This window comes from Aquarana catesbeiana, linkage group LG01, assembly GCF_042186555.1.
Source record: "Aquarana catesbeiana isolate 2022-GZ linkage group LG01, ASM4218655v1, whole genome shotgun sequence".
NCBI lineage: Eukaryota > Metazoa > Chordata > Amphibia > Anura > Ranidae > Aquarana > Aquarana catesbeiana.
In genome coordinates, this window is record NC_133324.1 from 476,555,351 (window position 1) to 476,568,059 (window position 12,709).

General features: G+C 40.3%; 1 protein-coding gene across 3 annotated transcripts in view; it reads left to right on the forward strand.

The window, feature by feature from the left end:
• SUSD1 (sushi domain containing 1) overlaps positions 1-12,709 on the forward strand; it is a 295,273-nt gene that overhangs the window by 244,409 nt on the left and 38,155 nt on the right. For all 3 annotated transcript variants that reach the window (XM_073591463.1, XM_073591465.1, XM_073591471.1), the window contains exon 23: positions 9,429-9,468. In XM_073591463.1, coding sequence (XP_073447564.1) covers positions 9,429-9,468 — 40 coding nt within the window. The remainder of the gene's footprint in view (positions 1-9,428; positions 9,469-12,709) is intronic.

Consider the following 12,709-nt stretch of genomic DNA (forward strand, 5'->3'; position numbering starts at 1 on the left):
TTGCTGCATTATGTGTTCCCTGTGCAATATATGCACTGTTTTCTTTATTAACCCCTTGGCGCCGAGGGTATGCAAATATGCGGCCCCACTGGACTGGGATTTTTTCCGTGGGGCCACATATTTGCATCTCTCCCTTTGTACTGGGAGCTCGCTGAGAGCCCCTGGCTCCGTACTAACAATCATTACCCGGAACTCCTGATTCTGGGTCACCAGATCGCTGTGATAGCCTCTGATTGGCCATCAAAGTGATCAGCCACTGTGAAGCCCGCCCCCATGTTTTCTCTCTCTGTAAATGGAGGAGAGAGATACATCATCTCTCTCTCTCTCTCATACTGCAGCAGGTCAGCACGTTCCCACAAATTGCTGTAGGTGTACATCGGCACCTTTAAGGGCGACAGCAGGCGCCCGCTGCACGGCGGGGGGACCCGATGCATGTGGCCGGCGTCTGTGATGGCCACCTGGGATTGCAGGCACGAGAGACAGAACGCGGATCTGTCAATGTAAACAGACAGATCCCCGTTCTGACATGGGAGGAGAGACAGATCTGCTGTTCCTAGTGATTAGGAACAGTGATATGTCTCCTCCACCAGTCAGTCCCATCCCCCCACAGTTAGAAACACACATGAGGGAACACATTTAAGACCTCGATCGCCCCCTAGTGTTAACCTCTTCCCTTCCAGTGACATTTACATAGTAATCAGTGCATTTTTATAGCACTGATCGCTGTATAAATGTCAATGGTCCCAAAAAGTGTCAAAAGTGTCCGATCTGCATGCCGCAATGTCGCAGTCCCGCTAAAAACACAGATCGCCGCCATTACTAGTAAAAAAATAATAATACATATGCCATAAATCTATCCCCTATTTTATAGACGCTATAACTTTTGCGCAAACCAATCAATATAGGCTTATTGCTATTTTTGTTTACCAAAAATATGTAGAAGAATATATATCAGACTAAACTGGGGAGGAAACTATTTTTTTTACATTTATTGAATATTTATTATAGCAAAAAGTAAAAAATATTGTTTTCTTTTCAAAATTGTCGCTTTTTTTTTTGTTTATAGCGCAAAAAATAAAAACCACAGAGGTGATCAAATACTACCAAAATAAAGATCTATTTGTGGGAAAGAAAGCACGTCAATTTTGTTTGGGTACAACGTCGCATGACTGCGCAATTGTCAGTTAAAGTGATACAGTGCCATATGGCAAAAAATGGCCTGTCATTAAGGGGGAAAATCTTCCGGTCTGTAAGTGGTTAATTAGTATCAGTGTCAGTTATTGTCAGTGTGTTTTGGATAGGATAAAAAAAAAAAAGCAAAATGCACACTATTGTTTTTGGCCTGTACTACGGGTACAGACAACAATGGACATACACATATATAGTATCGCTGCGATCGTCAGGAGGAGGAAAATTTATTTTGGGTTGTTCTTTGGTAGTAGGTTATGGTAGTAGCAAAAAGTGTACAGCTAAATTTAAAAAAAATATATTTTTTTACTATTTTGGGCCAGTTTATCTTTGATAATAGAAAAAAAGCAGGAGATATCCATTCCCATTTACCACCAAATGAAAGTCCAATTTGTCCTGAAAAAAAATGTGGTATAATCCAAATGGATGCACAAAGCAGTTGTGATGATATATACAGTTATACTAAAACATGTAAAAGTTGCAAAATTGTGCTTAGGCATTAAGATTTGTTTTGAACAATGTGATATATCATTTGATACTTTTAAAGCAATATAACTTGATTTCTAAAACAAAGTGTTCCCTTCAAAAGAAGATCATAGCCACTTACCCTTACTCCTGCCACTAATTGCTGCTGTAGTAAGGAGAAATCGTTCGCTAAAAAATCTTCAGTAATGAATGCTTCCAGTATGTCAAATTTCTACTGGAAACACTTTGAGGATTTGTTTTAGTGACAGTCACTCTAAGTACAAATTCCCCTTATTACCAGCTTTAACATTCTTAACCTTCTAAAACCACTTGTAGCTTACACAGGGCTTCCTTTTCCAGCTTCCAGAGGTTGAATGGAGCAGTAGGAGAGGAAAGGTGAGTATGTGCAGTTGAAGAGGGGGACATTAAAGTAGATTTGTTGGTTTGCTCTAGCTGAACTCCAGAAAAAAAACCAACAAATTCACATATGCTCAAAAATCAATGTAATGCGTGTTATATATTTAGTGCTGACTGGCAGCCCCCTATTTAGCCACCTGGAAGGATGTCGTGCCTTTCTCGCAGTTTTTTTCTCCCTCCCTGCTGGAGATTGAAAGTGCAGGGAGAGGAGGTGGGAAGGAAGACTTTAATTGGCTGCACCCACCTGACCCATTGGAGGGGAGACGGGAGGTAGAGAGCGCAAGAATGGCTGGGGGAGACCAGGGGCCAGTGTTTTGGGGGACAGGGAAACCAATGAGCAGAGCCAGGATCCCATGAGGAGGCGGACTGTGAGCAGCCTAAGCTAAGCCATGATCCCAAGGATAGATGGGTAGTCTGGAAAGAAAGAGTAGCAAGGGACAGGACAGGCTATATGGAAGAGAAACTGGATGCAAGGAGCTATTTATAAAATGAGTTTGGGAGATCAACAGAGAGGTACAGGCTTGAGTAGGAGGCCCAGAGCTTGCAGGCTGCCTTTCACCTGGACCTTATCCAGTTGCTGGCATCACAGAGGCTTTCATCCAGTCAGAAGTACAGTGGCCTTTGTTCAATCCACATTCATCCTGTTCACAGGAAGGTCCATCTAGAAACAAATTGCCTCAGAGTGATGAGAAGCTTATTGCCAACCACTGTGTATTTAACTAGTCGGTGCTTACTACTGCTTGCTGCTGGTGAGGAGCTCTGCAAAAGGAATCGTGTCATTTACTTTACTCTATGAATCACAATGCTCCCAGAGTTAAGGGGCCAGAGAGTTAAAGGGCCCTATGCTGACAGGACTGTAGCTAATTCTCCACTGGCCTTTGGCACATGTCAGCTTTTCATCAATTTGTACAGGCAGAGGCGTAACTAGAACCTATAGGGCCCCGGTGCAAGAAACCATGAAGGGCCCCCCTTTTCGATTGGTCCAGGGGCCCTTTCCTTCGAGCCCGAGGCCCTTCCTATTATATATATATATATATATATACACACATGTATATCTGTATATATGTATATGTATATATATATACGAAAACTAATCATTTCTGATGTACTGATGGTCAAGCTTGATTCTTGAGGCCCTTAAAATGCCAGGACAGTGGAAAGACCCCACAAATGACCCCTTTTTGGAAAGTAGACAGTCTAAGGAGATTAGTAAGAGGCATGGTGAGTTTTTTGAAGTTGTAATTTTTTTTTTGTCACAATTTTTTGGAAATGAAGGCATTAAAGAAAAAAAAATCAATTTTTTTTTCACATACTGTCACCAGTGCAGTACAGCGTCATCATATGACTGGGGTGGAGGTGTTAGGGACACTGACTGGTGACAGTTTGTTAAAAATAGTAACACGGTACTGTGTGACTATTACAGTACTGACCATCATTGTAACAGCAATGCTTTGAAATGTCATTAATGAGTTTTATTTATAACAGTTGTGATTTCTTGTGATTTGTGATTGGCTACAGGGTGCTGTGATTGGCCCAGGTATCATGTGATAGCTGTGGGCCAATGACAGCTTACTGGTATAGGAAGCAGAGCTGTTAGGAATGAGATTCATTGATAGCACCTTTTGGTTGACATTGTGATCGCTTTGAGCAGCCGGGTCCTGGGTGGGTACAGTGGGTGCCCTAGGGGAAGTGCAGAGCGCTCCTAATCCAGAGCAGGCACAATAACGTACATGTGATTGTGCCTGCACATGCTGCCTGCTCGCAGTAAAATTACTATGGACAGTTGGCAAGTGGTTAATTTTACAAATACACATTTAAAGTGTAAGTAAACCCCCCTATAGTTTTCAGCCAAGGAAGCTGCCATCTTTGCCTCTGTTTAATCTACAACTGTCATGATGCTGCACATGTGATCAGTTATAAAAACCAGCCATTGGATGGTTTGACAGTTTGGTTGAGAGCACAACCAATGGGAGTGTTACATTTCCGGCACGTGCCATGAATGAAACTGTTTTATGGATGGGTTTATTATTATTATTATTATTATTATACAGGATTTATATAGCGCCAACAGTTTACGCAGTTTACGCAGCACTTTACAACATGAGGGCAGACAGTACACTTACAATACAAATCCATACAGGAGGAATCAATGGGCCCTGCTCGTCAGAGCTCACAATCTAGAAGATACTTCCGCTTTAATGCAAGGAGCAACAAGTGACACAGAATTCACAGGGTATTATGCTTTTTTTCCTCCGAAGTCTGTAGACCGCCATGCGAAATGGCACTCAGGTAGGGAAAGGGGTGGATGAGTCATTCAGTCAGTCAATCTCATTGAAGGAAAATTTCAGGCTACACTGAAGTAATCCTAAAAATGCTCACTCCTAACACCCATGTTGATTAACCTCTGTAAGAAAGATATACTGTATATAGTTACCTATTTTTAGCCCGCTCAAGTCCAGTCACATGATCCTGCTCCCCTGCGTCAGCCAGTAACAGCTGCCAGCTGCAGGTGAGAAGAGGGAGCGCCAAAAACATCGGAGCCTATGGGTGACATCACCAATCCCAGTCATTCCAGCTGTTGTTAAGCGCTCTCTCCTCTTCCCTGCAGCTGCTGCTGGCTGGCACAGGGGAGATCACTTGACTGGACTGGAGCAGCCTGAAATAGCTAAGTATATACATGTTCCATACAAAGGTTAGTTGTCATGGGTGTTTGGAGGGGAGAGGTAGCATTTTTAGATGTGAGATAGTGTGAGATATATGGTTCAATAAGTTTTTATTGATGTTTTTGCAAGAGTATAAAGAGTATAAACAGTATAAACAACGTAAAAAAAAGAAAGACAAAATAAAGGAGTGTAAACAGTGCCAATTACTTGACATATAGTCTCCTAATAAACAGTTATATCTTTTAAATATTGAAATAGTGCAAGCGTTTACATGTATCAGGGTTATTATATGTGGAGCAATACTTTCAATCCGTACAACAGGTGTATGTTGACATATAAGCATTCACTACTCTAAGTTGGGGTGCCCCTTTGGGAGCCTGCTGCACCCCTAAACATAGGTAGTCTAGAATACTCAACGTGTGCATAGGATACATCAGTATGTTCAGTATCAAAGATTTGGATCTCCCTTTCCATGGGAGATCCTATATTTATATTGCATCTAAAAAGATTATATCGGAGATCTAGAAAAGGAGAAAGGTAGGAAAGACAGAGTATAAAAAGGCGGAATGGGTATAGAGAAGAAAGAAAATAGAAAGGGGAGGGGGGTGGAGGGGTATGGAGACAGCGAGCTTCGGTCTATTTATATATAGGGACTTTACTATAAATATAGAGTGTAATGGACAAGGGTTGTTCAATCCTTATGAGGGGTTCTCAACCGAGAGTCTTTGTTTGAGTTTGTCTGAGGTAGAGTAACTCCTCCAGATACTCCAGACAAAAGAGAATTTGGCATACTTGTCTAGGGCTTGGGCCTGCATTTCTTCCATTAGCATGTAGTTGTTTACCTCTCTGACCCATTCTATTAAGGAGGGGGGCGTAGTAGTTTTCCAGTGTCTGGGTATGAGTTGTCTACCAGCACTAACAAAAAATTTCAGAAGGCCGTTTTTTTGCGATTTGATTGTCCCCGGGAGGATGGATAGGAGGGCTATAGAGGGTGATGGTAATAATGGCTTGTTATAGACTTCCGAGTAAATTTGAAAAATTTGAGTCCAGAATTGGTGAATACTATCACATTCCCACCAGATGTGTATATAAGTACCTTCCATTGTGTTGCATCTCCAGCATCTGTCTGAGTTAGATGGGAACATGATCCTGAGAGTAGTTGGGACCCGATACCACCTCGACATCAATTTGTAGTTTTTCTCTTGTGTATAACTTGATATGGAGGTTTTGTTCGTGAAGAGGAAGGCTTTCCCCCATTCCGCATCAGTTATATCTTTCCCGACCTCCACAGACCATTTAGTAGTATAGTTAGGTAGAGCTTCGTGAGTATGGTCTATAATTGATTTATATATCAATGATAAAGTGTGTCGTGGAGTTTCGGGGAGGATACATAATTGTTCAAACCCAGTCAAGGGTCTATGCGTTTGTCTGGAATCATGTAGGGTCTTACAATAGGAGTTTAGGTGTCCGCGAGTGAGCCATGTTATCTTGGAGTAGACGTCTGTGGGGGTGGATAGGAAGGTACCTAGGGTAGAGTCAACAAATTGGCGGGCAGTGGGCCATAAATCTCTATTGTATACGTCTAAAGAGTGGGTTGAGTGTCCTTCAGGAAGGTTTGGGTTGTCAAACAAGGAGGTAAGGGGGCTAGGATCCGAGGATAGTGAGAGTGTGTCTCTTTTGCGGTACCAGATTGTCAGTGCATCCCTAGTGAGGGGGGATAATGTCGATAAGGATTTATATATCCCTCCATAGCCCCAAAGAAGCGCTCGTAGGTCGTATGTAGATAGGTCCTGTTCTACCGTCGTGGCTACTTTGGTCATAGGGCGAGAGAACCACTCAAGAATACGGGATAGGACTGCGGACGTATGATACATTTCAAAGTCAGGCAATAGTGTGAGATATAAGTAAGAATAATCAGACAAATATATGAAAATGAGCCTGGACCTCTATATATTGTCTGAAAATGTAAAAATATTTTTTTTCACTTTTAACATTTCATATTTACCTGCCTTAAAAAAATAAGCAAAAGTATTTTAAATGTTTTTTTAGCTCTTAACATAATAAATAAAGAAAATAAATACAATCACGCTATGTTTTCTTATTATATTTTGTGTCTATTCCCTCTAGGATAGGAAGAAAGTATTTTTTGAATACTTTTGAATTTGAATTTTGAAGGCAGTTACAAGGAAATAAAACATGCTCTGGCATGTGACTTCGTCATTGTATCAGCTGGGTTACTTGAGATCACAATTCTGTATTATTTGACATAAGACCAAAGGCTATCACCTGACTGCCTAGAGTCTTTCCAGCTAGTGGCAATGTATATGAATAGGAATGATTAAAAAAAAATATTTTTTTTTTTCCTTGTTGTTACTTAATGTCTTTATCTGAAATACTATAAAACAATCATCATAAAAGACAGATATGGTATGTATTTGTATGCAAAGGGTCAGATATAAAAATATATATAATTTCATTTGCATTCATATATGTTTTCCTTGTTTATAGATCTATTACTGTATATCTATTGCAGTTTATCACAATATTATGTGTGTAAAATAAAATAAAGCTAATAGCACCAATAGCTGACAGCATGAGCTGTTACTGCATATTTGCTGATGTAGAAACTCCCACCCCAGTAACACCTGTACTCCATGGAAGCTATTAGTTATGACCACCACAGGATTTCTGTATAGCTAATATAGCTCATTGTATAGGGCGCCACGCTGCCATGGGCAGAACACAGCCACAAACACATCATGTTGCTGACTGATTATAGAAGATTTCTGTTTGTAAAAGAGGTCATGAATCAAAGGATGTGGACGGCACTCCTTTCAGTGTCTAATCTTGATCATAGATGGGTGCTTGTAGTGACTGTAGTGGATGGCACCACATAAATCACAGTAAAATCTAGCAGCAGTCACAAGCACTCCATTGCAAACATATACACCCTTTTAATAGTGTGATTTCTCATTAGTCAAACATGTCAACATTTCAGAGCTGCGCAGGGTACCTTTCTCAAGGCGACTTAGTGATAACTTGCAATGGAATGAAACATGTATATATACATAAGTGGACATGCAGAACCAAATACCCACCTCAGTGATGTCATTAGTGACATAATCCAACTTGAGAAAGCACTACGATGCTACACTAAAAAAAATTGGAGTATACCAACGGGCAGGACCCTCAGATTCCCCCTGTAATGAATTGTATTGTAACTGTACTGTTTGCCCTAACGTTTGCCCTAACATTGTGAAGTGATGCACATACTGTTGGCGCTGTATAAATACTGTATAATAATAATATTAAAAAACAGAGGGCAATATCCGTGCTTGGATGTAAAAAACAAATAATAAATTAAAGCAGCTGGCATAAATTATATTGATTGCAATATAAATAAAAAACATAAAGTCCATATGCAGCGCTGAAGGTAAGAGATAGATGAAGAGACAGTGGGTACAGGTGGACGTGGGAATGAAGAACCTCACACCAACTTCAGTGCAAAATGAAACAAACACCACCGTACTGACAAATATATCTTCTTATCAGAAAACAGGCATAGACAAGCATTTGGGTATATGACACATCCAATAGCTTAAACAGGCAACGTCATCAGCTTTCTCATCAGAAACAGAAGGAGAGCTCTAAAGGTATATGGATCCTCTCTGGGTATATATGGTGGTTCTCAGTGAGGAGATGAAGCTCACTGATTCAGTCGGTCAGGTGCGCACTCTTTTCTCGGCTCCTCCCCCTTCTCCCGGCATTCCGCGCGCTGTTCCCCTTCCCACGGTTGGTGTTTTGAAAAGAGCTCTCATTCTGTTTCTGATGAGAAAGCTGATGACGTTGCCTGTTTAAGCTATTGGATGTGTCAAATGCTTGTCTATGCCTGTTTTCTGGTAAGAAGAAATCTTTGTCAGCACGGTGGTGTGTATTTCATTTTGCACTGAAGTTGGTGTTAGGTTCTTCATTCCCACATCCACCTGTACCCACCATCAATTCATCTATCTCTTACCTTCAGTGCTGCATATGGACTTTATATTTATAATAATAATAATATTGCATTATAAGTTGTCATTATGTCACCTTGAGGAAGGGACCCTATGCAGCTCCAAGACGTTGGCTTATTTGACTAATGAGACATTGCGCTAATAAATGAGTGTACATGTTTGCAATGAAGTGCTGGTGATGTCCTACCGTTCTACTGTAAAAATAGTTAGGCTGCCATCCTGCTTGCTAATGCAGTGCAGCTAGGTCATCAGTGTTGTCCGTACATTTTTTTGGTAGACTGATAATCAATGCACTTACATTTGATCCTCTTTGAATCCATACATCTAGCTGTCAGAATAGGGTCACAGTTTGACAGAAGAGAAACTGCCTCTTTAAAGCCCCAAGCCTCATTGTGTCTTCTGGAGCTATAGCATCTGATCTTGTTAGTGTGATACCAAGGCTTGGCTATTAACTGATGAAGTTTAGATCAGGAATCCATAAGACAGGGCAGGAAGTGTAAGAGAACTACCCCACATCCTCTATTTTACATTACAATGGGTAGTGACTGAGCTACCATCAGCAGATGCAAACAATGTCATATGAAGAACAGTTGATCTGCTCCTAGGCAGATATCGATTATGAAAAATATACTGTTTGTGTTATCTAGATTGATACTAATGCATTTTTGTTTTTACTATTTTTCAGATGAAAACACACACATGCATAGTTATGGCAGAGATTAAAGGTGAGAATATTACATATGATGTTGCATTAAACAACTACCAGAGATGCAGGAAATTGTGTTTCTTATGCCGCGTACACACAAGTGGACTTTTCGACAGGCTAGGTCCGGCGGACCGGACTCCGTCAGACAATTCGACCGTGTGTGGGCTTCAGCTGACTTTTTTTCCCCAAAGTCCAACGGTCCTAGAAATAAAATAAAATAAATAAAATAAAATCTTTCCGACGGACTCGAGTCCGGTCGAAAAGTCTGCTTGTCTGTATGCTAGTCCGACAGACAAAAACTGACGCTAGGGCAGCTATTGGCTACTGGCTATGAACTTTCTTATTTTAGTCCGGTCGTATGTCATCACGTACGATCCGTCCGACTTTGGTTAATCGTGTGTAGGCAAGTCCGTTCTATCTAAAGTCCGTTGGAAAGTCCGTCAAAAAGTCCGCCCGTGTGTACGCGGCATAAAGGTTCCTACCTCTGCATTGCAGTAATTTGTGCTACTGCAGTATGCATGCGTTGTGGTACCATCTATTCTGAATGGCACCCCACTGTATTAAGGCGAAAGACCTGCATTGCAATACACCACAATGCACAGTGTGCACTACCCTAGGTTGTGGTGTTCTGCATCAGGAAAATGAGTCAGTTCCATTTTTCAGTGTACTGGGATTAGTTAGAAATAAATGGGGAGTTTGGGACTTTAAATGAGGCACATATATTGTGCCTCCATCCCGGGTTCAATATGACAAATTTCCCTCTTTTTGTAGGTTAGAAATAAATTAGCTGCCTTAATGCAACATATGGCAACATACTTCATAACGCGTGTTTATGTGTGTGTGTGATAATACACCACATCACAAAAGGTGTGAAGGTGCCTCATGGGTCATGGTGTATCTGCTCTCCTGTTTATAATAATTTGCTTTTGGCTCTCTATTGGCTATTGTTTATTACAGGTAATGCTTTAGCAAATAAATATTATTCAGTTAGGGTTGACATCTACTTTATTCTGGTAGACTTCGCTAATATTGCACATTTTTTTTGCACAAGTGTTTATTCTGTTCCTAGCCACTCACATAGATTAAACAAACATGTCTGAAAGGCAAAAATGCAAATTATTGCCCTCTAGGCAAGCCTTAAATGCCCAAATATTTTGGCCGACTGCCATGTGAAGTTATTAGTGCAGCCACTGTATTGGAAAGCCTTCCTTCTAAATCTTGTTTTGTCCAGACATCCTTCTATTTTTTGGGGAAAGCTGGCACACTTATTAATGGTCCTATGAAATGCTCCCACAATCGCACATTTTTAATAACTCTCTCCAGTCTTGTTTTTGTTCTTAGAAAAAAATTGAAGTACCATCTGCTTTTTCACAAATGAATATTAGTAGTTCAATGCTATCAAACATTTTAATGACAAATTATTAAGCTGCAGCTTCATTCAAGTTTCAACTAATTGGCTGGTTGTTTTTCAGTTCCAAAAAATAGACTAGACATTATATCCAAAGACGTGTTTATAATTATTTTTCAAATACAATAAGCTTCAACTCAGTCCATATACAGCAGTATAGTTGTACTAATAGCACAAGAAATTACAACCAAAATGACAACATATCCAGTAAATTATTCCTCCAGAATGGCTCACTGGTTTATGTTATGAGTTCCATATCTGAGCAGGAAAATATTCCTCTCACTTTTATTTGACAGCAATGGAGACAAGTGCTCAGAATGGCTGTTTATGTTGTTATTTTGTGCTGTGAATAATTGAAAAGGTAAACAGAGTCAGAGATTAATTCTCGCCAACAGCCTCTATAGAGTTCAAACTCTAGCAAACAAGCATGCATTATTCATCCAATAAAGTGGTAATGCTGCTCGTGGATATATAATTACAGCTGTATCCCAGAGTGTCTCTATTGTAAAATTAAGTGGATAATGGTGTTCGATTCTGTGGAACTTATCAAATTCTCGGATGAATCCTGAGACGCATAAAACAATGGTTACATATCACTTTTTTGTGCCAAGTGCTGCAGGATGTCTGTTCCTGATCATATAAACAGTTCTCGCTCATTAGGCTGGAATATTTATTCTTCAGTCACTTTAGAGCATATAATCATCCAAATGTCCTTTTCATGATCTAGTTAAAAAACAATTTCCCACAATAGTTTTATTGTAACCTTATAGCTATCTTCCTTCCTACTGACATCACTGTATATCTTTTGAATTCTGAACTGATTTCTCATGCATTCTTTCCCCAACTGATGCCAATAATGGACCTACCACCAGAGAAATCAATGCATGAGGCTTAGGGAAAGGTTTAGGAAGCAGAGGATTCCATAGCAAGGATTTAAGAGTCAGTATACTTTGGTTCAGGAAGATCAGTCTTCTCTAGAAAGGATCATGATACAGGAAAGATGAATATTGTACAGGATACCGGTGATGGGTCCTGGAAAATAGTTACGTGTCACCATTATTTTTATTGGGGTCCCTTTAAGGGGGACCGAAAAAAATAACCCACCTGTTAGAGAGACCTGAAAAGGCGAGGAAGCAGTCAGCAGATGTTGATGAGGGCTTGTGTGGAACAGGAAACAGTGGTTGTGAGATCTGTGGACTGTTTGCCTACTGAGACTCTGCTGGGTTTTTGTGTTTTTTTCTCCTGGACCTCTGGAGCAGGCTGGAACTTTAAATCCTGTTGTAGAGCAGGTTTATGCTGGTGGTAAGCCAAAGATTTGCTTTATACCAGAGTTCATGGACTGTTTTGTTTCTTTATACTAAAGATAAGTTGTTTTGTTTGCTTTTTTGGAGAAATAAAGACCATTTGCTTTACAAAGACATGGCTGGCTAATGATCCGGACCACCAGAATATCTAGGGTTGCCACCTCATCCCTTTAAAACCGAACACATATTAATTACACAGGTTCTGTGACTGATTAAGGAGGTAATTAAACACACTTGGTGCCTTAACTCCATTAAATTAGCCTCAGAACCTTTGTAATTCATATGTGTTCAGTTTTAAAGGGATGAGGTGGCAACCCTAAGAATATCACAGCATATAAACAAGGTGTTACATTTGTAAAATGGGAGGGTTATTGTTAGGGTAACAGGTAGGGTCTGTGTGAGGGTTACAGAAAAGGTTTGTGTTATGTTTACTTGAAGGATTTGTGCTGGGGTTACAGGAAACCACATATAATATCCCTGCGTGACTCAGGAATGTTGCATTTTATCTTTGTGATGTGATCAGTTGAAAAAAATGCTTAATGCTTGAC